This window comes from Peromyscus maniculatus, chromosome 22 (genome assembly GCF_049852395.1).
Source record: "Peromyscus maniculatus bairdii isolate BWxNUB_F1_BW_parent chromosome 22, HU_Pman_BW_mat_3.1, whole genome shotgun sequence".
Taxonomy (NCBI): Eukaryota; Metazoa; Chordata; class Mammalia; order Rodentia; family Cricetidae; genus Peromyscus; species Peromyscus maniculatus.
In genome coordinates this window covers 8546141-8573689 of record NC_134873.1, presented here as the reverse complement: position 1 = coordinate 8573689, position 27549 = coordinate 8546141, and the positions used below count along the sequence as shown (strand labels likewise).

At 55.5% G+C, this 27549-nt stretch overlaps 2 protein-coding genes across 2 annotated transcripts; both read left to right on the top strand.

Annotated features, from left to right (window-relative positions):
• Positions 1 to 1774: 1774 nt before the first annotated feature.
• On the top strand, positions 1775 to 16086 carry Plin3 (perilipin 3). The gene is made up of 8 exons (XM_006982250.4): positions 1775 to 1871; positions 5865 to 5938; positions 6682 to 6880; positions 7041 to 7123; positions 9773 to 10070; positions 12429 to 12628; positions 13427 to 13552; positions 14177 to 16086. The coding sequence occupies exons 2-8, from the start codon at positions 5873 to 5875 to the stop codon at positions 14516 to 14518; spliced, it is 1314 nt and encodes a 437-aa protein (XP_006982312.2). The 5' UTR covers positions 1775 to 1871; positions 5865 to 5872; the 3' UTR covers positions 14519 to 16086.
• Positions 16087 to 17533: 1447 nt separating this feature from the next.
• Positions 17534 to 25751, top strand: Ticam1 (TIR domain containing adaptor molecule 1). The gene is made up of 2 exons (XM_006982249.4): positions 17534 to 17647; positions 23390 to 25751. The coding sequence occupies exon 2, from the start codon at positions 23514 to 23516 to the stop codon at positions 25749 to 25751; it is 2238 nt and encodes a 745-aa protein (XP_006982311.3). The 5' UTR covers positions 17534 to 17647; positions 23390 to 23513.
• The last annotated feature ends 1798 nt before the right edge of the window (positions 25752 to 27549 follow it).

Below are 27549 nucleotides of genomic sequence, written 5' to 3'. Positions count from 1 at the left end.
GCTCTCTCTCATCTAGAGTCTTTGTTTTTCCTGCCTCAAATCTCATGTAACCCAGGCTGGCCTCCAACTCACTGTGTAGCACAGGCTGCCCTTGAACTGACCCTCACCCCCCCCCCCCGATTCTCCCCGCCCCCAGCTCCAGGGTGCGGGGGTGACAGGCATGCACCATACCTGGTGGATATAGCGTTGGAGACAGAACCCAAGTTTGAGGTGTGCTGACTGACCAGTCCAGCCCAGCCCCCAATTTCTTCTAAAACTAAAAGATGCCAGAAGTGATTGCATATGCCTCTCATTCCAACACGGGGAGACTGAGGCAGGAGGATGGCCTCAGTCAGTGAGACAAAGGGAAAGTTCCTTGGAGGCCAGCAAGATGGGTCAGTGAGGGAGGGAGCTTGCAGCCAATTCTGAAGAGCTGAGTTCAATCCCCAGGCCCCACCAGGCAGAGAGAAATGACACCTTCCTGCTCCTGCCTGACTTACACACACTCAATAAATAGATGTAACACGATTTTAAATATCCCAGGGCTTCCCTCCCCCAAATAGTGTTTTGTTTTGTTTTGGAGACAAACTCACTGTGTAGCTCTGGCTGTCCCCTACAGTCTTAATCCTGTCCTTCTGGCCCGTCTCCCCCTGGTCTCTGAGTGCTACCAAGCCAAGAGGGTCCAGACCATGTCCCCAGGGCTGCCCTGCAGGACCTTGGTATACCGTAGGTGTCTAATAACTGTTGAATGCCTGTGTACACAGCCAATGAGCCACAGGCCAGGCCCAAGGTTACTAGTACATGCCTGCAGTCTGGGCAGTCTGGCCCAGAGAGTCGCAGAGGGGAGGGCGCCATCGGGAGTCACAGGGAAGGGGCACCCTCGTTGGCACAGGGGAAAGTGTGTCTTCGGAGTGGGGGGGCACAGAGGGAAGGGGCGCCACCGTCGGGGAGGCAGGGCGCCACCTGGCGGCAGTGTGCCCCACCCCTCCCCAGCCCCTGCAAAGGCGGCATTGTTCAGGGCAAGCAAGATGAGGAACTCAGTCATCAAGGCAACCCAGAAAAAGGAGGTCCGGGGCGGGAGACAGGAAAGGTTTGAGGTGCCTCACCCTCCCCAGGTTGGGAGCACGTTCGCACATGCGCAGTTGCAAACGCCTGAGTCCATTTTTCACCATAGACCCGAGGGGCTGGGGGAGCAGCACATGGGTCACCCCCTTAGCAAACACATTCCGTTCTTTCTTGGCCTCTGAGGCTGTCTGAGGTGAACCCCCTGGCTTACAGACCATGGGGAGGAAGGTTTAGGAAGGCGGGCAGCTTCAGGGACCGTTTGATCCACAGTCCGGGGACCACAGGTGGCCATCTCTGGGCCTCAGCGCCTCGCCCACCAGGAGGCCTGGGCACGGTGAGCGCCTCCGGCTGGCTGCGAGAGAGCAAGCTTTCCTCTAGGGCCCCGTCGGGGCTGTGTGTACTCTTGGCTATGGCTTCCCCGCGTCCCGATGGAGACTATCCCTTGGCACATCCGAAGGAAGACGTCACTCAGCCATCTCTTGGATCCACAAGCTCTTTGGGGTCTCTGGAAACATGGGGAGATCCAAGGACCCCCAGAAATCTCTCAGGAAAGGACATTACACAGGGTTTCCTCTCTCCCCTCCACCCAGGACCAAGGCTCTAGGTCCTTCTGGGATTCAACTAACCGGCAACCTGGTCTGGGTCTCCTGCGAAAGGTGGGCAAGTGGGCGGGACTAAGCCACAGGAGCCTCTGATTGGTCATCTGTCCTGTCACTCCCAGCCCCTCCCCTCCCACGGGATCCACTAGGCCGCCCCGCCCCTGTCGGGCAGATCCGAGCTTGCTTTGGGAGGGGAGGTGTTCCTACCTCGACGCCCTGAGAACTCTGGTGAGACCGGGATGGGGGTGGTGGTGGTGGTCCAGGGTCGAGCTTGGGGTGCCCCCGGGGAGGAGAGAGACACGAGGCTTTGCTGGGGGAGGATCAGAGGCCCCCAAATCTCTGCATGCTAGAAAACCCCACTTTTACAGGAGACTAACTTTTACCCGAGGCTCGCAACTTTTACAGCGCGTCCAACTCTTGGCCTGGCCACCCTGGGCCTTTAGAGATGGGAACTGGGTTCCTGAGTGCCAAGGAAGGTGGATTCGACCGTCCTGGGTCCCCAGAGTTAGAGCTGTGCTCAAACGCACGTCCCGTGCTTCCTGGCCTGCGGCTCCACCCTCCTCCCCCGGTCCTGGGTCCGCTGTCCCCAACCCCCCCAGAGCAGCGACCCCAGCAGCCTCGGTTGTAAATAGGTTTACCAGCCCAGCTGGCCCGAGCCGCTAGGGTGCGCGTTGGGGTGGGGTGTCGGCGGGGAGGGACCCTTGCATAAAGCCAAGCCTGTTCCACAGGAGGTTATGACCTGCGATCTTGTCCCCAGCCGGGCCTGGTGCCGCCCTCTCTTGGAATCTCTCACATTCAGCCTTTTGTTTCTGTTTTGGTGATTGGTTTTGGAAATGGGCCTGCTCTGTAAACTAGGGTGGCCTGGAACTTGCCATCCCTCTGCCTCCACCGGTATTGCTGGGATGACAGCATGTCACCAAACCAGGAAGACAGACTCCCTTGACTACTTCTAAGCCCTGGCTACGCAGCAACCTTTGACCCTGGGGGCTTCTTTGGCTGTCTCAGCAAAGAAAATAATCTCGTGGGCGGGGTGTGAGGGGGAGGGTCAGTTCCTGGCAGCTGGAGTCAGCTGCAGGAAGGTCACAGACCCCAAGAACTCGGAGAGCGCTTCCTGCGGTGGCCCCCACTGCGGGGGCTGGGGGGGGGGAGCTGCAGGGTGTCTGACTTCTAAGGGATCCGTGAGACTTTGCTGCCCACCTGGTAAGGTGATGGTAACGGCTTAGGTGGCATTCACAGGGCCTGAGGCATGGCCCTCATCACCTGACTCCGCTGTTGGGAAACCTTTGGCACCAACCGGAAGCTGCAGCCTTCCCTATCAGCAGTTAGGCTATGGTATGCCAGACCGGTTTATTGAGCATCCCACAACCAGTCCGCTAGTGTCTGGGCTATAGATCAGGGCAAGCAAGCTTCCCAAGGGGCCGAGTCCTCGGAGCTCCTCCCAGGGGCCTCCAGAGTTAGCATCAGGGGCCTCTGAGATGGCGGCAGACGGACACCTGAGTTTGATGTCCGAAACTCTTGGTGGAATGAGAAAATCTACTGCAGGTTGTCTTGTGACCTTCACATGGGCACACGATGGTGAGCACACACACACACACACATGGTAAACAATAAATAAGAGAACTGAGGTTGTGGCTCACTGGTGGGTGTTTGCCTAGCATGTGATAAGACTCCCTGGGGCTGGGCAGTGGTGGCGCAAGCCTTTAATCCCAGCACTCGGGAGGCAGGCGGATCTCTGTGAGTTCGAGGCCAGCCTGGGCTACAGTGAGAGATCCAGGAAAGATACAAAGCTACACAGAGAAACCCTGTCTCGAAAAACCAAAAAAAAAAAAAAAAGAAGACTCCCTGGGACCCACCCCAAACATTGTATACACACACAAACACACACACACACACACACACACACACACACACACACACACACACCAGAACAGATCTAGCATTCTAGAATTACTGGATTCAGACTTGTCACATGAGAATTTTCTGGGCCGCCAGTGTCTGAATTAGGGGCAACTTTTAGACTCAGTGTTGATGTGATTAAGGGAACCGGGTAGGGGTCTCATGCAGCCCAGGCTGGCCTAGAATTCATGATGTAGCCAAGGATGGCCCTGAAGTCCTGACCTTCCTCCCAAGTGGTGGGGTGACAGGCATGTGTCTGGTTTCTGTGGTTCTGGGGCATGCTGGCTCTGCCCACTCACCCAAGCCCCATTTTTTAACTGGCTTTGAATAGGTGATATTACTTACCTGACCTAAAATTCAGGCACCTGCCTTCTACCCCCATCCTCTATCCGAAACCTGACCTTAGTCTGTTCATTTTCCCGATCTTCTAACATCTATGTAAAGACAATCAGGCTGGAGAGGTGGCTCAGCTGTTAGAGCACCTACTGCTCCCTCAGAGAACCTGGGTTCAGTTCCCAGCACCTTCTTCAGGCACCTCATACCACCAAACTCCAGCTCCAGGGGATCTGATGCCCTCTCCTGCACTCTGGCAACCACTTATAAGATTTATTATGTTTGTTTTTGGTTTTTTATTTATTTATTTTTTTTTGAGACAGGGTTTTACTCTGTAGACCAGGCTGGCCTAGGACTTAGCGATCCTCTTGCCTCTTTTCCCCAGTGCTGGAATTAAAGGTGTCAGCCACCACCCCTGGCTTAGCTGGGTTTTTTTGTTTGTTTTTTTCCGAGACAGGGTTTCTCCATGTAGTTTTGTTGCCTGTCCTGGATCTCACTCTGTAGACCAGGCTGGCCTCGAACTCAGAACTCACAGAGATCCGCCTGGCTCTGCCTCCCGAGTGCTGGGATTAAAGGCGTGTGCCACCACCGCCACCCGGCCCTTAGCTGACTATTTTTAATTATGCATAGTGAGTGTGGTGCCCATGGAGACCTTAGATGCCCTGGAGCTGGAGTTACAGGTGGTTGTGAGCCCCCTGCCATGAATGCTAGGAGTTAAACTCAAGTCCTCTGGAAGAGCATATATGCTTTGTAACTTCTGAGCCATTCTTCCAGCCCCCAAAATACTCTTTAAGAAGAGAGAGAATCTTTAATGCTATTTCACACATCTGTCTCTGAACGTTTTGGCCTGTGAGAGTTCCCTTGATTTGAACACATGGGGAAAGTGTTAGTTGTTTGTTTTTTTTTAAAATCCCCCTCTGCTGGGCATCTAGGTTGTCTCTGCTGTCATGTTGGGACCCACAAGGGGCAGAACAGGTGTGGCATCAGTGTCAACTGTCCGATAACCTGGAAGAGGGCTGTGAGGGCAACAGTACCCTTGAGAGGTATTAGACCTGACCTTTCTCCTTTAAAGAGGCTGATCTGCTAGGTGTGGCCTAGGACCTCAGTCACAACCATCCAGAGTTGGGGTTCTAAAGTAAGAGGTTGTGTCTGTGGTCAGGGTGGAGCCCCCTCGTAGAGTCCCCCCAGTGAGGGGCTGGGGGCGTGGTCAGGGTGGAGCCCCGCCTAGAATCCCCCAGTGAGGGGCTGGGGGCGTGGTCAGGGTGGAGCCCCACCTAGAATCCCCCAGTGAGGGGCTGTGGGCGTGGTCAGGGTGGAACCCCTCCTAGAATCCCCCAGTGAGGGGCTGGGGGCGTGGTCAGGGTGGAGCCCCGCCTAGAATCCCCCAGTGAGGGGCTGGGGGCGTGGTCAGGGTGGAGCCCCACCTAGAATCCCCCAGTGAGGGGCTGGGGGCGTGGTCAGGGTGGAGCTCCGCCTAGAATCCCCCAGTGAGGGGATGGGGGCGTGGTCAGGGTGGAGCTCCGCCTAGAATCCCCAGTGAGGGGATGGGGGCGTGGTCAGGTGAGGGCCTGGGGGCGTGGTCAGGGTGGAGCCCCGCCTAGAGTACCCCCAGTGAGGGGTTGGGGGCGTGGTCAGGGTGGAGTCCCCTCCTAGAATCCCCCAGTGAGGGGCTGGGGGCGTGGTCAGGGTGGAGCCCCGCCTAGAATCCCCGTGAGGGGCTGGGGGCGTGTTCAGGGTGGAGCCCCGCCTAGACTCCCCAGGGAGGGGCTGTGGTGTGGCTCAGGGGTGTAGCTTCGCTGCATGTTCCTGGAGCGCTGAGTTGGTTCTCCAGCACCAAAGGGTCAGGGGTCGGGGAGGAGCTCCGGTGAGCTAGGCCCCACCTTGGTCCTTCTGAATTGATGACGGGTCTCTGAGAGGCTGAAGGTTCATAGATCACTCTGCTTCCTGCGTTCCTGGGGCAGGCTGTCACTTGACTGTCTCTTCTGCCTGCAGCTGAAACCATGTCTAGCAATGGGACAGATGCCCCGGCTGAAGTCCAGGCTGCTGTGGAAGAACCTGTCCCACAGGTAAGGGGCCTGGGCTTCTGAGGGTGCTCTGTGGCATCTTCCTGGGGGCCGAGAGGGGCTGGCCAGGACAGAAGTCAGAAGCCTGCCTCCCTCTTCCTGCCTTCCTTTTCTTTTCTTCTTTTTCTTTTTAGCTTTGAGACAGGATCTCACTCTGTAGCCCAGGCTAGCATGGAACTCACAGAGATTCCTCTGCCTCTGCCTTCTGAGTGCTGGGGATTAAACACCTAGGCCTGTCCCTTCATTTTTTTCTTTCCTTTCAATACAGGGTCTCATGTAGCACAGGCTAGCCTCAAACTCACTATGTGACTGAGGGTGATTTTGAATTCCTCTTACATGCTCCCCCCCCCCCACTCTCTGTCTCTGTCTAGACCAATTTACTGTGTAGCCCAGGGTACCACAATCATAATAGAACCCTCAAGGCTCCAGCCTGTGCTGAGTGATATCATGTGCCATCACCCCAGGTTTCTGGAGTTGCGGATGGAATGTAGGGCCTGTTATGTGGTGAACCAGTGCTCTCACAAAAATGGGGTTCCTCTGTCACCGCACTGCCCGACACTTCACTGGGTGGTCAATCCCGTGCTCAAACAAGTAAGCCACCAGAAGCACGTCATGGAACCTCCAGGTTTCCTGCCTTGTCCAGTTGTTCATACCAGGCATCACAGAGCCCAGCTGGTCTGCTCCCCCAAAACGAGAGCAGGCCTATGGGCGCTCTGAGCTCTTAGCCCAGTCTCCGCCCTCCACAGCCCAGCGTGGTGGACCGCGTGGCCAACCTGCCTCTCATCAGCTCCACGTGTGGCATGGTGAGTGCTGCGTACACCTCCACCAAGGAGAGCTACCCCCAAGTGAGGACCCTGTGCGACGTGGCGGAGAAAGGCGTCAAGACCCTCACTGCGGCCGCAGTCAGCGGGGCACAGCCCATCTTGTCCAAGCTGGAGCCCCAGAGTGAGTTGAGGACCCCAGAGTGTGGAGAATGCTCCTCATGGCCATCTTTGGAGGGAATCACCCCCATTTCTGAACTCCAGTCCCCTGAACTGGCCCTGGGTGGCTTTCCTTGCCTCTGAAGGGCAGTTACAGTGGCTGTGTTTTCTCTGGTGTCCTGCAGTTGCATCGGCCAGTGAGTATGCGCACCGAGGGCTGGACAGATTGCAGGAAAGCCTGCCCATCCTCCAGCAGCCGACTGAGAAGGTCAGTACTAGGTCAGTTGATTCTGTCTTGAGGCCCTGCCTGGACCTGCCAAGTCCTAGCTTTATACACAACACACACATGACAGTCCTCACTGTCCCCACCCGCACTGGCCAGAAAGGTCTTGAAGGGTGGCCACATCCAGTCAGAATGCCATCTGGATCCCACCGAACACAGAGCAAAAGGCTCGCAGTTTCCTCTGGTCTGGCCCCTCAAGCACAATGCACAGTTTAGGTGGGTACACACCCTTAGAAACAGAGTCGTAAGCCTTTGGAAAGGACCCTAAACCCAAGAAGGCAGAGGGTGTTTGCATGTGCTGTTCTTTTTTTTTTGGTTTTTCGAGACAGGGTTTCTCTGTGTAGCTTTGCGCCTTTCCTGGAGCTCACTTGGTAGCCCAGGCTGGCCTCGAACTCACAGAGATCCGCCTGGCTCTGCCTCCCGAGTGCTGGGATTAAAGGCGTGCGCCACCAACGCCCGGCTCTGCATGTGCTGTTCTTAACTGAACCAGAAACTCAGCTCTCTGATCTCCAGAGCATCTATTAGCCAGATCCAAACCAGTAGTGTGTGTGTGTGTGTGTGTGTGTGTGTGTGTGTGTGTGTGTGTGTATGTGTGTATGAGAGAAAGAGAGAGAGAGACAGGGTCTTACTTAGATAGCCCAGGCTGTGTACCCTGTTGACCACGCCCCAGTCCCCACTGGGGAATTTTAGGCAGGGGCTTCACCCTGACCACGCTCCCAGCCCCTCACTGGGGATTCTTCTAGGCGGGGCTTCACCCTGACCACGCCCCCAGCCCCTCACTAGGGGATTCTAGGCGGGGCCTCCAGCTAGCCCTCATCTTGTCTGGCCTCTGAATCAAGTACTGTGTAGCCACTTTCTGTGGGGACACTTCATTCTCATGTTCTTGTGGGCTGGGCCCCTTCTGTATGCCATGCCCAGGAGTAGTGTCAACCCCAGGACAATAGGACAGGCCTCCGCTTCTGCACAGAGGGCCCACATCTGGCTGTAGTCGCAGCTGCAGGCCTCCTAACAGCCCTCTCTCGCTCTGCCAGCACTTTTTCTCCAGACATAGCTCCGCTTCAAGGTGTCCTTCACAGTGCTCCCTCCCATCACAGAAGGCAGCAGTCAGGGTCACACTCTCCTGATTCTTGCGACAGAGCCTGTGTCGTTCGAATCTTAGAAGGTCTTTTAATAAGAAACCCAGAGCCAGATATCAGGGTGGAAGCTGACAGATCCGAGAAGCAGAACAGCCAGCCACTAGTTCTCACCTCTACGAAATCCTCAGCCTAAAGAGAATGAGTTCCTGTTTCTTCATGCCATATCACTTCCTGGGATTAAAGGCCTGTGTGCTTCCCCAGCAAAGGCATGAGATCTCAAGTGCTGGGATTAAAGGTGTGTGCCGCCACAGCCTGACCTCTATGTCTAATCTAGTGGCTGGCTCTGTCCTCTGGTCCTCAGGAAAGTTTATTAGGGTATACAGTATATCACCACACGCTTGTACAGTGGTTCTGGGCTTTGCATTTGGGAGGGGCTGAGCTGTATTTCACATTCTGGGTGCTGGGAGGTCATTTTTACCCTCTGAGTCACATGGGACCAGCACGTGGCCAACACGGCACTTGAATCTGGGCTATTACATAGACCGTAGCTACACAGCGAGTTTAGGGTTGGAGCCAGCCTGGGATACCCAAGGTCAGGAATAAATAGGGCCAAGATAGTTCATTGAGTAAAGGCAGTTGCAGCCAAGCCCAAAGACCTGAGTTTTCTATCCCCAGGCCCCACAGAGTAGGAGAGAACTGAGTCCTACACGTTGTCCTCTGACCTCTACACACGTGCTGTGGCACCCAGGCACAGACACAGAAAGAAATTGGTTTGCTTACTCACCTAATTACTTACGAGGCCAGGGAAATAGCCCAGTGGCCAGGAGTGTTGGCTGTTCTTCCATGGAACCTGAGTTCAGTTCCCATTGCCCATTTCAGGGAGCCCACAACTGCCTGTCACTCCAGCTGGCCTCTGGGGGCCCTGCACACAGAACAGACACTTATATAGATGTACACACTGACATAGAAATAACAAATCTTTCTTTAAAATGTTTAACTGATTGGGAAGGATACAGGTTCAGCCAGGAACCCCTTCAAAATACAATCAAAGGGACAGAGAGATTGAGTGACTTGCCTGAGACCAGGTAGCTTGGTGACTGGAATTTGGAAAGTTGCTGTGCTTTGAAGTCTATTTTTGTTTTTTGAGATAGTAACCTCGGGCCAGGCGGTGGTGGTGCACGCCTTTAATCTCAGCACTCGGGAGGCAAGGCAGGCAGATCTCTGTGAGTTCCAGGCCAGCCTGGTCTACAGAGTGAGATCCAGGACAGACACCAAAGCTACACAGAGAAACCCTGTCTCAAAAAACAAAACAAAACAACAACAACAACAAAAAAAGAGATAGTAGCCTCGGAACTCACTGTGTAGCCCAAGCTGGACTCCAGTTCACAGAAATCCACCTACCTCCCCAGTGTTGGCATTAAAGACGTGTGCCACACTGCCAAGCTGTGAAGTCTTAACCACACAGGGGCTAGGATGACCCCCACACACACACACCGGCTCTGGCCTCCCTGGGTGGGGGATCCTGGTGTGGCGGAGGCTGATGTGTCCCATCCTGCAGGTTCTGGCAGATACTAAGGAACTGGTGTCGTCTACAGTATCTGGGGCCAGAGATATGGTATCTAACTCAGTGACCAGTGCAAAGGACACAGTGGCCACCCGGGTGACCGGAGCAGTGGATGTGACCCGGGGGGCTGTGCAGAGCAGCATGGACATGACCAAGTCGGCGGTGACCAGCGGTGTCCAGTCGGTCATGGGCTCCCGAGTGGGACAGATGGTGATTAGCGGAGTGGACACGATGCTGGTCAAGTCCGAGGCCTGGGCGGACAACCGCCTGCCCCTGACGGATGCAGAGCTGGGTGAGTGTCCTTACCCCGGCCTCTGGTCTCAGTGCCTAGGCTTCGTCCTCCCCACAACTGCCCCCAAGAGGGCGCCCTCCTCTGCCCACAGCTCTCCAGGTACTCTGGTAGATTCTGTCCGACCACCACGTGGGTTCCAGGAATCAAACTCAGTCAGGCTTGACAAGAACCTTTAGACTCACCCAGCCACTTCGGGTTCAAGATGATAGCCCTGCCTCCACTTACCAAGTACTGGGGAGGGAGGCGTGCATCACCACCCAGGCATCCATAGAGGTCTCCGTTCCTCCTAGGCTGGCCGTGAGCCTGCTGTTCTGTGGGTTTTGAGTGGCACGTATTCATTCAAAGAGCAGCGCTCACTCCCAGCGACAGTGACCCTCTGCGGGGGAGACCCGGCTGCACCTCAGTAATCCCCAACACAGACTCCAGCCTGGGAGAGGGTGGGGTGCAATGCATAAACAGGAACCAGAGGCTCTGTGGAGGCGGCTCCTGTCTGAGCAGCCATGGTTAAACCACTGCTCTCCCAGATGCATCCCTGTGAGGACATGTGTCCTATAGGACTCAGGTGGCTTGTGGGTAACACCAGGTAGGGTATAGCGGAGGCAATGTGGGAGCTAGCTTTGTAACCTGAGCAAGGGGGCCTGTACCTCTCACCCCAGCACTTGGGAGGCTGAGGAAGGTAGATGGAGACGTTCTAGGCCAACCTAGGCTACATCACAAGACCCTGTCTCAGAATACAAGCATAAGCCTCAGTCTGGGTCTGTAGGTAGAGCGTTCACCTAGCATGCACAAGTCCATTCCATCCCCGGTACAACAAAGCCAGGTGTGGTGGCTCACACCAGTCGCCCCAGCACTCAGGAGGTGGATGCTGGGGGAGGGGGCTGTGTCCGGAGTTGGAGGCCAGCCTGAGTCTTTTCCACCACTTCTAGTTCAGGCCAGTTGAGCTGCCTGTCTCCCAGGGACACAGGGCCTGTCCCTCTGCGTCACGCCACTCTCTGCCCATGGCTTCCTGCCCTTGCCTTGGCTAAAAGCACAAGGCTCCTTTCACTTCCCAGGGTGCAGCCCCCAGCTTCCAAGAAAACTGCTACAAACCAGCTGGCCGGGACCAAAATGTAGCCGTTTTGTTTTGAAATCCACTGTGTAAGGAGAAATGGGAAGAGGAGAATTTTTTTTTTTCAAAACATAGGATTTTGCCTGGCATGATCCCACACACCTTTAATCCTACTTGGGAAGCAGAGGTAGGCGTATGTCTATAAGTTCAAGTATAGCCTGGGCTACACAGTGAGATGCTGTCTCAAAATAACAAAACAAAAAGCCCCAGGATTTGACTTTGTCCCTGAATGTCTCAAAGGCTTCTGAGTGCGTGTGCCAAGGCCACAGGACGGCCTTGTCTACCCCAGCAATTCTTCCCCGTGTTTTTTGAGACAGGGCATCAGGGACTTGGGGCTCACAGACTTGTCTAGGCTGGCTGTCGAGGGGAGCCGGGGAGGGGGGGGTCCATCCTCCTGTCTTCTCTGAAGCAGGCTTTCTTGGACCGCCAGCCCCCAAATCATGACACGGAGATTTATTATTAATTATGAATGCTCGGCCTTAGTTTATTTAGGCCTGTCCCACTGGCTTCTGTAACTTATATTAATTCCTGTTTCTCTTCACCTACATTTTGCCTCGGGGCTTTTTACCTTTCTTTGATTCTGTATGTTCTACTCTCCCGCTTCCTCTGTGTCTGGCTGCTGGAGGCTGCCTGGCCCCGGGTGGCGCTTTCTCTTTCTCCCACATTTCTCTCTGGAGCCTAGATTCCTCCTCCTGCTTATTCTCTCTGCCCACCAGCCCTGTGTATCCCTCTTCCGCCCAGGTATTGGCCATTCAGCTTTGTATGAGACCACTCAGGTGCCTTAGGCAGGCAAGTGAAACAGCAACACCTCTTTATATAGTTAAAAATTGTTCTGTAGCTCCAGTGCAACGCCTCTGTATAGAGTTGAAGATTCTGTTCCACAATGCTCCTCCCTAGTGCTGGGCTTACAACCTTGCCGCTCACTACCATCTGCTTTTCACGTTTTTAAAAATACATTTCATTTTCATCATTGGAGGTTTGCCTGAGCTAGGTGCTCGTGGAGCGTCCACAGCACAACTTCCGGTTGTCGGTTCTCTCCTACTGTGGGATCCACGGACAGAACTCAGTTTCCCAGACTTGGCAGCAAGCATCTTGGCCCGCCCAGCCATCTTGCCAGCCCAGTCCGGGGGGACTGGGTCCCCTGTAGCTCAGGTTGCCAGGGACTTGCAAACCTCCTGCCTCAGGTTCCCAACCCGCCTCCGCAGGGTTTGCAGTGTGCGCCTGACCACTCTCTCCCTCTGTGTCTTCAGCCCTGATCGCCACTTCCCCAGAGGGCTCAGACATGGCCTCACTGCAGGAACAGAGGCAGGAGCAGAACTACTTCGTCCGTCTGGGCTCGCTGTCGGAGCGCCTGCGCAACCACGCCTACGAGCACTCCCTGGGCAAGCTGCGCCATGCCAGGCAGAGTGCGCACGAGGCGCTGCAGCAGCTCACGCACGCACTCAGCCTGGTAAGCCTCGGGTGTGGCCAGGGCTGGGGCCTCCTTCCTGCTGCCCCCCTCCCTCCGTGAGCTGGGATCGCACCTGGTAGGAGGTGGGCTGGGCTGGCTCCCCTCAGCTAGCTTCCACCATACAATGAGTCAGCTCAGGCTGCGTAACAAAGTGCACGGTCTGGGCAACTGAACCAGACACGTTCATTGTCCGACCCTGTCAGAGGCTGAAGTTCAGTTGAGACGGAGTTGTGGACTTCGATACATGAATACAGGGTGACTGTCTGCTCCAGGGTGCATGGGGCATGGGCCTCTCTTTCTCTACCTGGGTGGCTAGGGGTGCTGGTTGCTGGGTCCTGAGGCCATCTAAGGCACTGTTGCATCTTATTCCTGTGAAGCTTATGGTGGTTGCCATTCATTGCCCAAGGGGAAAAATAAAAGTGCGGGACTCCTGCGGGCGGTGGTGGCGCACGCCTTTAGTCCCAGCACTCAGGAGGCAGAGGCAGGCGGATCTCTGTGAGTTCGAGGCCAGCCTGGTCTACAAAGTGAGTTCCAGGGAAGGCGCAAAGCTACACAGAGAAACCCTGTCTCGAAAAACAAAAACAAACAAACAAAAGTGTGGGACTCCTTGGCCCATGCCTCTCATCCCTCAGAGGCCCAGCCTGGTCTACATAGTGAATTCCAGGCTAGCCAGAAAAGAGAAAAAAAGATGTAAATGAAGAGCGTCGACCCCATTGCTGTTGTGCCCGACTGGAACCAGCCTCTGGGACACAGACTCCCTTTGATACAGGTCCCCACCCCTCTCTCTCTGCGCTGCAGATGGAATCCGTGAAACAAGGCATGGACCAGAGGCTGGGGGAGGGGCAGGAGAAGCTGCACCAGATGTGGCTCAGCTGGAACCAGAAGAGCCCCCAGGATGCAGAGAAGGACCCCGCTAAGCCAGAGGTAACCGCCGGGGCCCTGGGGTCCCCGTGTCTGTCTCCATGCCCTGCCCTGTGCACACTGCCCTTCCTGTCCAGCCCCCCACCTCCGGTGACCCACAAAACCCATGATTCTCTTTTGTTTTGGCTTTTGTTTTGTTTTTCTCTTGGTTTCTCAAGACGGGGCCTCACTATGTAGCCGTGGCTGTTCTGGAACTCTCTGTAGTCCAGGCTGGTCTCCAACTCACAGAGATCCACCTGCCTCTGCCTCCCGAGTGCTGGGAGTAAAGACATGCGCCACCACCACCACCTGGCATTTTGGCTTTGGTTTTCAATTTTTGTATTTTTATTATTACTGTGGGCAGTTGCTTAGTTTGATTCTGAGATCACAGCTGTGCAGCCACCACATCTGGTCCCTCGGTGTCCACGTTGTGGTTTGATTTGGGGTTTGTATATTTGTTTTTTGTTTTTTCGATTTTTGCTGTTTGGTTTTTGTCCCTCCTGGTGGCTTTTGTGTCCGATGAGTCTAGATTCTAGGCGTCTTCCGGTGTCTCCCTGTAAATCTATTTTGAAAAGGTAACAGGAGACGAGTCCCTGTCCCCCACACTGTCCCCCTGCTGGCCCTCACCCCACCCCACTCTCCTTCCAGCAAGTGGAGGCCCAGGCGCTCGGCATGTTCAGGGACATCACCCAGCAGCTGCAGCGCACGTGTGCGGCCCTGGGGGCCAGCATCCAGGGCCTGCCCGGCCACGTCAGGGAGCAGGCCCAGCAGGCCCGAAGCCAGGTGGACGACCTTCAGGCGACCTTCTCCGGCATCCAGTCCTTCCAGGACCTCACCACCAGCGTTCTTACCCAGACCCGTGAGCGCATAGCCAGAGCCCGAGAGGCCCTTGACCACACTGTGGAGTACGTGGCTCAGAACACACCTGTCACGTGGCTGGTGGGCCCCTTCGCTCCTGGAATCACTGAGAAAGCCCCAGAAGAGAAGTAGTGGGGAGAGGGGGGGGGGGGTCAGGGGCAGCATGCTGGCGAGTCAGCTTTTCCCAACAGTCCTGTCGCACACCCTGAGTCTGAAGACGTGTTTACGCTTTTCTCATCAGTCTTTTAAAGCAAAAATATTTTTTTCTAGAATTTTTAAGGAATAAAATTTCTAGAATGCCCTAGAAAAACAATTTTTTTTTCCCCTTAAAAAAAAAATAGAGTTGCTGCAGGGCGCAGGAATATCATAAGAACTCAGCTGGTTATGGCAAAGTCACTACCTGGAGGGATCAGGGAATTCCTCCAGAGGAAGCCAAATCCCAAGGAGTTTTTGGTGTTACTTGGCTTGTTATATATCAGCTGTATTCTGTTATGAAAATCATGTGTGCCTTCATAGTTTTCCCAATTGACTTTCCCCTAAGAAGGACTAACAGTGTGGACTAATCACTCTCTGGACATACACATTCCAGGTATTTGGAGAACAGCCTCAGGAAAGGCTTTCTCTGGAATCAGATTATCTCCCTTAGCCACTTTCAAGGACTACAGGAAACACCACCCAGGTGGACGCCCAACTTCCGAGGACTAACAATGATAACAGCCCACCTGCAAGTCTCCTGACTTACGGTAAATTCCACAAGGAGACACCGCCTAGGAGAGGTGGACGTTAAGTAATAGCTTTACACAATTTAGCTCGGACCCTCCATTTATATACCGAGACTTCCAGGGCACAAGACAGAGAAGAGAAAAGAGAATGAAAGAACTAGATGGGTAAGAACTTGAGAGGAACAAACTGAGATGGGGAAGAACTAGATTAAAGGGCTAGAAGAGAGGACAAGAGGAACGAGATGGAAGACGAGGAAGAGCCAGATGGGGAAGAACAAGATGAGGAAGAGCCAGATGAGACAGGAGACGGGAGAGGAGCTGATGGGGGAAAGAACTAGATAGATGAGAACCTAGAAGGGGCAGAACTAGATGAAGGAATTAAGATAGAACCTAGAGGGGACAGTAGATGAATATAGAGAGAAATCAGGCAAGAAAGGAGCTAGACATGAGAACAGAACTGAAGCTGTGTATAAAGGATGTTATGCCAGAGGAATTAAAGCAAGTGGACTATAGAGCTCGGTGTGCTGAGATTCTATTTCCTGAAAATAGTCCTCGCCGTTAGTAGTTCTCTCTCCTGAGCCCCTGGGATGTATAATATTAAGGCTGGTCCTGCTAATATTATATAAGAAGAGCAACCAGTAATGATGGCACATGCCTGTCACCCTGTGCCGGCGCTGTGGCAGCTGAGGCAGGAGGGTCAAGAATTCAAACCCAGGCGGCTGCACAACGAATTCAGTGATAGCCTGAGCTCCTTGTCGTGACGTACATCACGCCATGGTGATATTCCATTCTGGTGCCTTCACTACGCCATGGCCTACAATAATAAACGCTTTGCTAACAGACGCTGATACCTGGTCCGGAAAGCTGGCCTCCATGACGGTGGACAGCGGGGATGTGAACATCGTTTCAGATCAGAATGGCTGAGGGCTGAGTGTTCAGTATTGCTTCAATAAATTTACGTGGCATCAGAGGCCAGGCCGATGGTGTGTGTGCGCGTTTCTTCCCCAGCCGCTGGGCCACCCTGCCAGGGTAGCAGGAAGGGCTGCTGCCTGGTGACTCCCCTCCACTGAACTTCCTGTGAGGTGTAGGGGAGGGTCGGTGCAGCAGACTGAACATCACCTGCCAAACATGCTCATGTCTGTTTCCCTTGACGGAGAGATGGGAGGATAAGGAGTTCAAGTTCATCCTTGGCTACATAGTAAGTTTGAAGCTAGCCTGGGCTACATGAGACCCTCTCTCAAAACAGCAAAACTCAGGAACAGGAGAGATAGTTCCAGTGGTCAAGTGCTGGAGTGTGACCAAGAAAGACACTCCTGCTAACCCCTGACTCCCACAAACATGCACATGAGGAAAACAGGCCCTTCTAATTCCAACCCTGACTCCCACAAACATGCACATGAGGAAAACAGGCCGTTGTAATTCCAACCTCCAGAGGTACGGAGGCATCTTGTTCAGTGACATGAGCCAGATACTCCTGTCTCGAATCTCCTATTGAGGGCCTGGGGGCGTGGTCAGGGGTGGAGCCACCCAGTGAGGGCCTGGGGGCGTGGTCAGGTACAGCTCCCCCTCTCCCACCTAGAATCTCGCAGTGACAGGGTGGGGGTGGGGTGGGTGGCTCATTTGTGCATACCACTTCCTAATTGTCCCCTGTAAGCTGCTTCTGCTTTTCCGTTTTCACAATTGAGTTTCATCAGTTTTAAAACATGCCTGTAATATAACCATCTGGGAGGCTGAGCCTGGAGGATAGCCCAAAGTTCCAGGATAGCGTCATGTTCATACAAAGAGGCTTGCTGTCCTTCGACCTACACACACAGACACACACACATGAAAAAACTGAATAAATAAAACGCTAAAAAATATTCTCAACCAAATTGATTTCCTTTGTAGATTCCAGCACTCTTGTTTACTTATTTTGTATTTATTATTTATTTATTGGTTTTTCAGACAGGGTTTCTCTGTGTAGCTCTGGCTGCCCTGGAACTCACTCTGTAGACCAGGCTGGCTGCGAATTCACAGATCCATCCACCTGCTGCCTCCCGTGTGCTGGGATTAAAGGCATGTGCCACCACCGCCTGGTCTTTTACTTTTTTTTTTTTTTTCTGAGATGAAAGTCATACTGTGTGGGTCAGGCTTGCTTGGAACTCAGGGCAATCCTCCTGCCTCAGCGTCCAGTGTGCTGGACTGATAGGTATAAGTCACCAGGGTTCCTGTGAACTTAGCCACATGATGCATGGTGAATCCCCACAGTGTGTCACTGTGGCCACCATCCCCTAGGTCTCTGGGGGTGCGGGTTCCTCCTTCCTCTGCCTTGGCGCCACACAATGGGAGCCCTGCCTTGTTCCACGTGGCACTGGGCGGAGGGCAGGGCCAGGTCCGTCCGGGGCGCCCTGGGGACTTTCCCCTCTGGGGCGGACACAGCTGACTTCATCTGCTCCTCCCACACACGGAAGGGGTGGAACCGTTCCCTCCTCTTCTCCCTCCTCCTCCTCCAGCGGCCACCAGGAACCCTGAGATCCACGAGCCAGGACCCCACTGCCAGGTAGGATGAAGGCTGAGGGGACGGCAGGGGCAGGCCGGGAGGGCCCTGGACAGCCTGGGTGGCACACTGGGCCCCCACCTGCTGCCCATTCTGCTTCCTCAAGCCATTTCCCATGGACACTCAGATCCGCAGCCCAACTCCTGACCCTCAACCCATCCCTGCGATCCTGGGTGCTTCCTCAACCCCCAGTGACCCCCAATTCCTAGATCTTCCAGCTCCTAGGTCTCCTCCCGCCACAACCCACCCCACCCCCAATCCCTCCCCTGTTCTCTATTTCCTGACCAGATCTACTTTCTCTACCTCAGTGTCCTCTGTCAAAGCCCCTGTCCCCAGAGTAACACAGGCGCCGGCTGCTAGGTGTGGAGACTGGCCTGGTGCACCCTTGCAGCCAGCTGCCCCTGCGTCCATGCGGGATCAGCTGGGAACCATTCCTAGTTCCCTGGCAGCTCTCAGTCCCTGAGTCCCAGAGCTGACAGTCACCAGGACTGGGGGAGGGTTGCCCTGTACCACAAGAGACTGTCAGTTCTGCCCGAGGGAGGACAGGCAAGAAAGAAAGGGAGACCCACCCACCCACCCACCCATTCATCCACCCACCCACCCACCTATCCATCCACTCACCCATCCACTCACCCACCCACCCACCCATCCACTCACCCACCCATCCATCCATCCACTCACCCATCCACTCACCCACCCACCCACCCATCCACTCACCCACCCACCCACCTATCCATCCACTCACCCACCGATCCACCCACCCACCCATCCACTCACCTACCCACCCACCCATCCATCCACTCACCCACCCATCCACTCACCCACCCACCCATCCACTCACCCACCCATCTATCCACTCACCCATCCACCCACCCACCCACCCATCCATCCACCCACCCATCCATCCATCCATCCATCCATCCACCCACCCATCCATCCACCCATCCATCCACTCACCCATCCATCCACCCACCCACCCATCTATCCACCCACCCATCCATCTACTCACCCACCCACCCACCCATTCACTCACTCATCCACCCCCCACCCCTCCCATTCACCAGTCCCAGTTCATGCTAGGGATACAGCCCAGGGTCTCATGCATGCCAGATGAGAGCTCTACCAACTGAGTACCTCCACCCCGCTCTTAAAAATAATAACTTTTATTTTTATGTTATTTATGTTATGTTGTCATTTATTGTGTCTGGAGACAAGTTTTCACTATGTAGACCAGGCTGGCCTAGAACTCACCTAGGCTAGCCCTGATCTCTTGCTCTCAAGAAATCCTTCTGTTTCTGGGCAGTGGTGGCTCACACCTTTAATCCCAAAACTGGGAGGCAGAAGCAGGTGGATCTCTGTGAGTTCAAGGCCAGCCTGGTCTACAGAGCAAGTTTCAGGATGGCCTAGGCTATAACAGAGAAACCTTGTCTTGAAAATCGAAAGGAAGGAAGGAAGGAAGGAAGAAGGGAGGGAAGAAAGAAAGAAAGAAAAGAAAAGGAGAGAGAGAGAGATCCTCCTGCCTTAGCTTTTCAAGTAGCTTGGATAAGAGGAAACTGACACTCTTAGGTAGTAGAGGCAGGAGGATCAGAAATTCAAGGTTATCCTGGGTTACATAGTGCAGGCCTGCCTGGTCTGTGTGTGACATCCCGTCTCAACAACAATAAAAAGCAAGCAATAAAATCTAAAACTGTGCGTGACCTGCTATATTTTGCCTGTTCATTGCTTAATTGTGTCAATAAACACTTCTCTCTCCTGGTTCTGTCTTTCTCTCCTCTCCCCGCTCCCTTTCTCCGTCCCACCTCTCTCATCCTGGCACTGGGAGTTCAACGCAGGGCCTCATGTATACAGACAAGCTCTCTATCCACTCAGTTGCATTTCCAGTCCTCAATAAGCACTTATTAAGCACTGACTGTGTACCAGGTATTGTCCTGTTCATGTATTATTTTTTCTTCCTCCAGTGAAAGGTTATTTTATTTATTGCTGTTGTTTGAGACAGGGTTTCTCTGTGTAGCCCTGGCTGTCCTGGAACTCACTCTGTAGACCAGGCTGGACTCCAACTCACAGAGATCCACCTGCCTCTGCCTCTGAGTGCTGGGATTAATGAGGCCCAGCCGTTTGTTTATTTATTCATTTTATTTTAATTTTTTTCCGTCTTCCTTCACCACATGGGTCCAGGGACTGAACTCAAATCATCCAGCTTGGCAGCGTCAAGCATCCTCCCCCACTGAGCCATCTTGCCAGCCCTCAGTCAGCATTTATTATGCACCTGCTGTGTGTCAGACACTCTGGATACTAGGAACTAGTCAGGTGTCCCTGAGCCCTGCCCCTGCGGGGTCCCAGATTGGTGTCTGGTGTGGGACTTGATGGCTCTTCCAGGGCATGAAGTAAAACTCAGTATGAGGTCCTGAGGAGTGGAGAGAAAACTCCGGCGGGTGGGAGCGAGTGCAGATGGGTATGAGCGCTGCCCTGCCGGGGAGGGGACTGCCCTGAGGATGTATGCAGAGAGGGACAGCCATGCAAAGGCCCTGAGGTATGACAGCATGTACGTGACAGCATAGCAGGACAAGTCCTGGTCGACTGTGACACTGTCTGCTCTGCCTGGTGTCCCCAGAACCCTACAGTCTGTCTTCCCCATAGCAAGCAAAGGGAGTTTCCTCCCTAGGGTCTCTGCCCACAGCCCGCCTGGGCTCCCACCTCCCTCAGGGTCAGAACTGCCCTGGCCGCTCCTCCCTCTGATCTGGTCTACTCACTACTCCCACAGGCCAGGATGCCCCTGCTCTTCAGGCTGCGCCCCGTGCCCCAGGCCCTTTGTACTCGAGCTCTGTGGACTACCTCACCTCCTTCAGGGGTGCGGCTCCATCGTGTCCTCTCCAGGGCATCCCCACCCCAGGTTGTCTCAGGTTCATTTCCTCCATGGCACTTTTATTTCTCGAAATGATTTTAGGTGATTTTTTTTTTATCATTTCCTGTTGCTCTGCCTGCCGCCCGAGTGTGTTCCCCACTCCATGTGCAGGATCTCCCACGGCAGTGCCCAGACTCTGTGGGAAATGTGGAGCACAGGGAGGCACTGCGTGGGTGTGCGGGGAGAAGGAGGGACGTGAGGGCAGGGGTGGACATCCTAGATGTGGCTGGGAGATCTTTGGTGTGGTGGGGACACCAGGACAGGCCTTTAGTTGGCAGGGCTTTGGCCCTGGGGCAGTGCCTTTGCGGAGCTGTGTCCTCTGCCCCAGGGCCTTTGTACGAGTGGTGCCCTCCCCTTGGTGGTCCCTCAGACGTCTTCATTTCCATGTCCCGTGCAGCTACTCACCTCTGAGTCCTTAGGACTCAGGTCTGCCAACGTAAGCCTTAATCCTCGGAGTTCCTGACCCTTCTTCAGGCTTAGTCTTGCCTGCAGCCATGATGGGCGGGCAGCTGACCAATGTGAACATCACTCTTTCTCTGTCCGCCAGGTCTGAGCTCTGTTTCCTTTGTCCCCACGGTCACTGCCTCTGTCCTCACTTTCACACCTGACTGCCTCACCTCCCAGCAGCCACGGACAGGGTGGTGCCCGTGCCTGCTTCCTTCTTGGCTCTTGCTCTTTCCAGCCTCTTTTCCGTTTTCCTGGTCAGCTCTCTGCCGTCTGCATCCCCACCCTCCATGCTCCCGTGACTCTGGCTCGGCCCCTCCCTCTGCCTACCTGGCCCCCTTACTTAGCCCAGCCCACCTCTGCTGCTCAAAGTCCGGTCTCTGAAGGCTGTTTAGTTACCTGTGTGCAAAGTCTGGGGGTTGACTGACGAGTTGTCGACTTCTGATCTAGACCACGGTCCCTCTGGAGCATCCTGGACATGTGCGTGGCCGGGTCATTCTCTGTGGGGCATTGTGGGCCCTGCGGGTGCTGAGAAGGATCCCTGGCCTCCACCCACTCCATGCCAGGGCTGTCTGGTCACAGCAGACAGGGCGGGACGGGAGCGAGCCCCATCCCAGCCTGGCTGCGGAGGGAGGTCAGGTGTCAGGGCCACCAGGACTGACAGGCTCCGAGGTCTTCTCAGCTGTGAACAGGGAGCTGGGATGAGTGACAATGGTGGCCCTCCCACCTGAGGATCCCTGCGAGTGTCCTGTCAGTCACGGAGAGTTTTATGCCAGTTCACACAGCCGCTCACCCACTCATTCGCTCACTCCCCACACCTGGTTCGTGCAGCTTGCATCGTGGAACCTGGAGCCCCATGAATGCTTGGCCAGTGCTCCCCCTCTGTCCCCAGTGCTCCCCCTCTGTCCTCAGTGCTCCCCGTCCTCAGTGCTCCTCCCTCTGTTCTCAGTGCTCCCCCTCTGTTCTCAGTGCTCCCCCTCTGTCCTCAGTGCTCCCCCCTCTCCTCAGTGCTCCCCCTCTGTCCTCAGTGCTCCCCCCTCTCCTCAGTGCTTCCCCTCTGTCCCCAGTGCTCCCCCTCTGTCCTCAGTGCTCCCCCTCTGTCCTCAGTGCTCCCCCCTCTCCTCAGTGCTCCCCCTCTGTCCTCAGTGCTCCCCCCTGTCCTCAGTGCTCCCCCTCTGTCCCCAGTGCTCCCCCTCTGTCCTCGATGCTCCCCCTCTGTCCTCAGTCCTCCCCCTCTGTCCTCAGTGCTCCCCCTCTGTCCTCAGTGCTCCCCCTCTGTCCTCAGTGCTCCCCCTCTGTCCTCAGTGCTCCTCCCTCTGTTCTCAGTGCTCCCCCTCTGTCCTCAGTGCTCCCCCTCTGTCCCCAGTGCTCCCCCCTGTCCTCAGTGCTCCCCCTCTGTCCCCAGTGCTCCCCCATCCTCAGTGCTCCCCCCTGTCCTCAGTGCTCCCCCTCTGTCCTCAGTGCTCCCTCTCTGTCCCCAGTGCTCCCCCTCTCTCCTCAGTGCTCCCCCTCTGTCCCCAGTGCTCCCCTCTGTCCTCAGTGCTCCCCCTCTGTCCCCAGTGCTCCCCCTGTCCCCAGTGCTCCCCCTCTGTCCTCAGTGCTCCCCCTCTGTCCCCAGTGCTCCCCCTCTGTCCTCAGTGCTCCCCCTCTGTCCTCAGTGCCCCCTCTGTCCTCAGTGCTCCCCTCTGTCCTCAGTGCTCCCCTCTGTCCCCAGTGCTCCCCCTCTGTCCTCAGTGCTCCCCCTCTGGCCCCAGTGCTCCCCCCGTCCTCAGTGCTCCCCCTCTGTCCTCAGTGCTCCCCCTCTGTCCCCAGTGCTCCTCCCTCTGTCCCCAGTGCTCCCCCCTCTGTCCTCAGTGCTCCCCCTCTGTCCTCAGTGCTCCCCCTCTGTCCCCAGTGCTCCCCCTCTGGCCCCAGTGCTCCCCTCTGTCCTCAGTGCTCCCCCTCTGTCCCCAGTGCTCCCCCTCTGTCCCCAGTGCTCCCCCTGTCCCCAGTGCTCCCCCTCTGTCCTCAGTGCTCCCCCTCTGTCCCCAGTGCTCCCCCTCTGTCCCCAGTGCTCCCCCTCTGTCCTCAGTGCTCCCCTCTGTCCCCAGTGCTCCCCTCTGTCCTCAATGCTCCCCCTCTGTCCTCAGTGCTCCCCCTCTGTCCTCAGTGCCCCCCTCTGTCCTCAGTGCTCCCCCTCTGTCCTCAGTGCTCCCCCTCTGTCCTCAGTGCTCCCCCTCTGTCCTCAGTGCTCCCCCTCTGGCCCCAGCCCTCCTGCGGATTTGGAGACACCTCATGTAGCCCTGGCTGGCCTGGAGCTCACAGCAGTTCCCCTGCCTCGGCCTCCCGGGGTGCTGTGCTGGAGTTAAGGTGCTGTGCTGTCTTGTTTGGAAAGTCACGATGAACTCCCAATTCCACAGGTCTGCTGCACTACCCTCCAGGACCTCCTGCAGCAGGGGACAGGCGGTGCAGGAGGCTGTTGGTCTGGAACATGTCTCCACCTGCCCCAGCCTCTGTGGCTCCAGGCTTCACCTTCCCCCATCCATGGCCAACCCAGGCCCATCACTCCATGGCGCCTTTGATATTCTAGAAGCCATGGGAAGGGACAGGCTGGCCCACCTGAAACACAAGTTGGGGAGTCTGCATCCAGGCAGCCAGGAGTCCAAGCTTCTTCACGCCATGGTGCTCTTGGCTCTGGGCCAGGACACCGAGGCCAGGACCGCTTTGGAGTCCTTGAAGGCGGACACGGCGGCCCGGCTGGTAGCCCGCCAGTGGGCAGGTGTGGACAGCACAGAAGACCCTGAGGAGCCTCCAGATTTGTCTTGGACTGTGGCTCGCCTGTACCACCTGCTGGCCGAGGAGAACCTGTGTCCGGCTTCCACAAGGGACATGGCTTACCAGGTGGCCCTCCGTGACCTCGCCTCCCAGGGTGACCACCTGCTGGGCCAACTCCAGAAGGAGGCCTGGGATCGGTGCAGTTCATTCCTCATGGGGGGCTCCCGTGGCTTCCAGCCACTCCACTCTGATCTGGGTGGCCTGCCGCCGTCTTCGGCATCCCCTTCGTTGACCAGGAGCCAGCCTCGACCCATTGATACATCAGACTGGAGCCGGGGCCATTCTCTACACTCCACCGGCAGCATGGCCTCCCTGGCCAGCCACTTGGAGATCAGCCAGTCACCCACCCTGCCTTTCCTCTGTCCACAACGTGGGACCCATGGGCCCAGCAAGCTCTGTGGCACACCCCCGGCCTCCCCTGAGCCTCAGCTTGTCCCTGTAGGCTGCCAAGAACCTGAGGAAGTGAGCTGGCCCCCTTCAGTGGAGACCAGTGTCCCCTTGGGGTCACCACAGAGAAGTGGGGTCCCAGAGGTGTCCCCGGAGGTGGCTTCGGCCGTCCTCCCTGACTCTCCGGCTGCTCCAGACACGAGTGTCCACTGCCCTGTTGAGTGCACGGAGGTATCTGCAGGCTCTCAGTCTCTCCTGCCACCCACCACGGAAAGCACTGGAAAACAGCTGTCTATCACAAGTCAGCTGTCACCTCCCGGGTCTGTAGGAGATGACAGTCTGCAGAACACCACATCCAACCCCCCTGCCCAGCCACCGTCCTCCCAGGCCCCCTCTACACTGCCTCCTTCGTCCTCCTCCCCTCCGTCCTCCAATTCCTCCTCCAGCGGCTGCTCTGCCCCCCCAGCCTCCGCGTCCCCCATTCTGGGCCACTTGGAAACATCTGAGCAGAAATTCTATAACTTCGTGGTCATCCATGCCAGGGCTGATGAACACGTGGCCCTACGTATCCGAGAGAAGCTGGAGACCCTTGGGGTGCCCGATGGGGCCACCTTCTGTGAGGAATTTCAGGTGCCTGGGCGGGGTGAGCTGCATTGTCTCCAAGATGCCATTGACCACTCGGGGTATACCATTCTGCTCCTGACCACCAACTTCGACTGTCGTCTGAGCCTGCACCAAGTCAACCATGCCCTTATGAACAGCCTCACGCAGTCGGGAAGGCAGGACTCTGTGATCCCCCTCCTCCCACTGGAGTGCTCCCAGGCCCAGCTCAGCCCCAGCGCAACCAGCTTGCTCCACAGCCTTGTGTGGCTGGATGAACACTCCCCGATCTTTGCCAGGAAGGTGGCGAACACCTTCAAACCACAGAAGCTCCAGGCACACCGGATACGCTGGAAGAAAAAGCAGGAGGCCAGAGCCCTCCAGGAGCAGAGCGTACAGCTAGAGGCTGAGCGGCAAAGGGTGGCTGCCGTGTCGGCTGCCTACTCGGCCTACGTCCAGAGCTGCAGCGCCTGGCAAGCGCAGATGGACAGCCTGCGGGGGGCCTTCGGGAAGGACTTGTCAGTGGGGACCCCTACATTCCCCCGTTGGCTGGGATGTCCAGAGCCGACACCTTCACATCCACAGCAGGGTGGTACCCCAGTTTCTTCCTATTTCCCGCAACCTCCGTCTTTCCCGCAGCCTCCGTCTTTCCCGCAGCCCGAGTCATTCCCGCAGCCTCCCTCTTTCCCGCAGCCTCCCTCTTTCCCGCAGCCTCCGTCTTTCCCGCCGTCCCCGTCTTTCCCGCAGTCTCCACCCTTCCCACCTGCCTCCTCCGCAGCCCCCCAGACTCCAGGATCTCTCATTATTCACCATGCCCAGATGGTTCAGCTGGGCGTCAACAACCACATGTGGGGCCAGACAGGGGCCCAGTCGGCGGATGACAAGACTGGGTGTCTGGAGGAACCCTGCATGGGCCCTCCGAGTGACCAGGAGGGACCCCGACTTGAGCCTCCAGAGTGATCATGTTGGGGCCCCACCTGGATTCCTAAAGTGACCAGGCTGAACCCAAGCTAGACTGCCAGAGTGGCCACGCTGGACTTCACCTGGGTCCCTAAAGTGACAGTGGGGGAGGGGAACCTCGCCTGGGCCCTCAGTGGCCGCGAACTGGACCCAGCTTGGTACTCTAGAGGGCCGGAAGACCTCGCCTGTAAACTCAGGGCCTCGGAAACATCCAGAACCCTAGTGAACATTGGACAGGACTCTGTGGAACCGCAACCTGCATCCTCTAGGTGGACAGGAGACGGTGGCCATGGGTTTTTCCGGGGTGCTCCCAGCGGCCACGTGTCCATTTACTGTGGCACGTGGTGTCTCTGGGGAGGATGTGGTGCTGGGACAATAGAGGGGGTCCTGCCACTATAATAGTTATTGACGGCTGAGTCACGAGCCTGCGTCCCCCAGCCAACACCGCCCTCAGGCTAACAAGCAGGAGACTCAGCTCCGCCAGGACCGGAATCGGAAAGGAGCGAGCACCGGCCGCTCGGCTCCCTGAGCAGCAGAAACCGGACGTTGTGAGTGTGTTCTCATTCCATTGGTCAGCGCGGGCCACGTGGCCTTCTGCTGCAAGGGACTTTGGGAAATGTAGTTTTTTGGGGGAAGTCCTATCTTAGCAAGTCTTGTAATGTCAGAAAAGAAGAAAAAAAAGACACGGGGAGTTTCTGGCGGTTTTGATTGTTTTTATGCATTTATTTATGTAGTGCATGTGTGTCGGGCATGTGTGGAGGTTAGAGGACAACCTGTTTGAGCCGGTCCTCTTCCTCCATGTGGGTCCCCAGGATAGACACGTCAAACCCACCCTCGTATGTTAAGAAAAGTTTTTTTTGTTGTTGTTTTGTTTTTTTAAACAAAACATTTATTTTGGCAGAAATTGCTACAGTGAGGTTATCTTTGGAGTGTGAGCATGTGGTGAGATTCAACCAAGGCTGTGCATCTCCAACCCTCTGCCATTTCATCTCATTTATTGGTTTAATTTTTTTCAGATGTATTATTTTTATTTATGGGTATGCATGTGAGGCTGTGTGAAAATATGTGCACTTTGTAAGAACAGAGTGTGTCAGTTCCCCTGGAGCTGGAGTTACAGGCAGTTGGAGTCCCTTAATGTGGGTGCTGGGAACCGAACCGGGGATCCTCTGCAAGAGCAGTAAGTGCTCTTTTATTTTTTAAAAAAATTTAATTTACTTATGTATTTTATGTATATAGTTGTTTTTATGCATGTATGCATACCAACAGAGGGCCTTGGGTTACAGACAAGTAGTTCTCAACCCGTGGGTCGCGACCTACTTGAAGCTCTACGGTTCTTTCCCAGTGGTTGCCAAAGACCACTGGGAAAGAGATATTTACATTATGATTCATAACAGTAGCAAGATTACAGTTATGAGGTAGTAACGAAAATATTTCTATGGTTGAGGGTCACCACATGAGGAACTGTTAATACATAAGCAGGCGCGATGGTGGTGCACACCTTTAATCCCAGCACTTGGGAGTCAGAGGCAGGTGGATCTCAGTGAGTTGGGAACCCCTCGTTATATATAGATACGTTGTTGTGGTTGCTGGGAACTGGACTCAGGACCTCTGGACCAGTGCTCCTAACCGTTCAGCCATCACTCCAGCTCCTATGCATTCATTTCTTATTTTACTTATTTATTCTGTTTTTCCCCCATTCTTTTACTTATTTGACTTTAGTTTTAGACAAGGTCTCTTTACATAGCTCCGGATGAGACAAGGGTTGGTGGCGCATGCATTTAATCCCAGCACTTGGGAG

Coding starts and splice junctions, on each gene's coding strand:
- Ticam1 (XM_006982249.4), top strand. CDS start 23,514: ATGGCCAACCCAGGCCCATCACTCCATGGCGCCTTTGATATTCTAGAA.
- Plin3 (XM_006982250.4), top strand. CDS start 5,873: ATGTCTAGCAATGGGACAGATGCCCCGGCTGAAGTCCAGGCTGCTGTG. Junction 5,939..6,681: donor TGGAAGAACCTGTCCCACAG/GTAAGGGGCCTG, acceptor CGCCCTCCACAG/CCCAGCGTGGTGGACCGCGT. Junction 6,881..7,040: donor GTCCAAGCTGGAGCCCCAGA/GTGAGTTGAGGA, acceptor GGTGTCCTGCAG/TTGCATCGGCCAGTGAGTAT.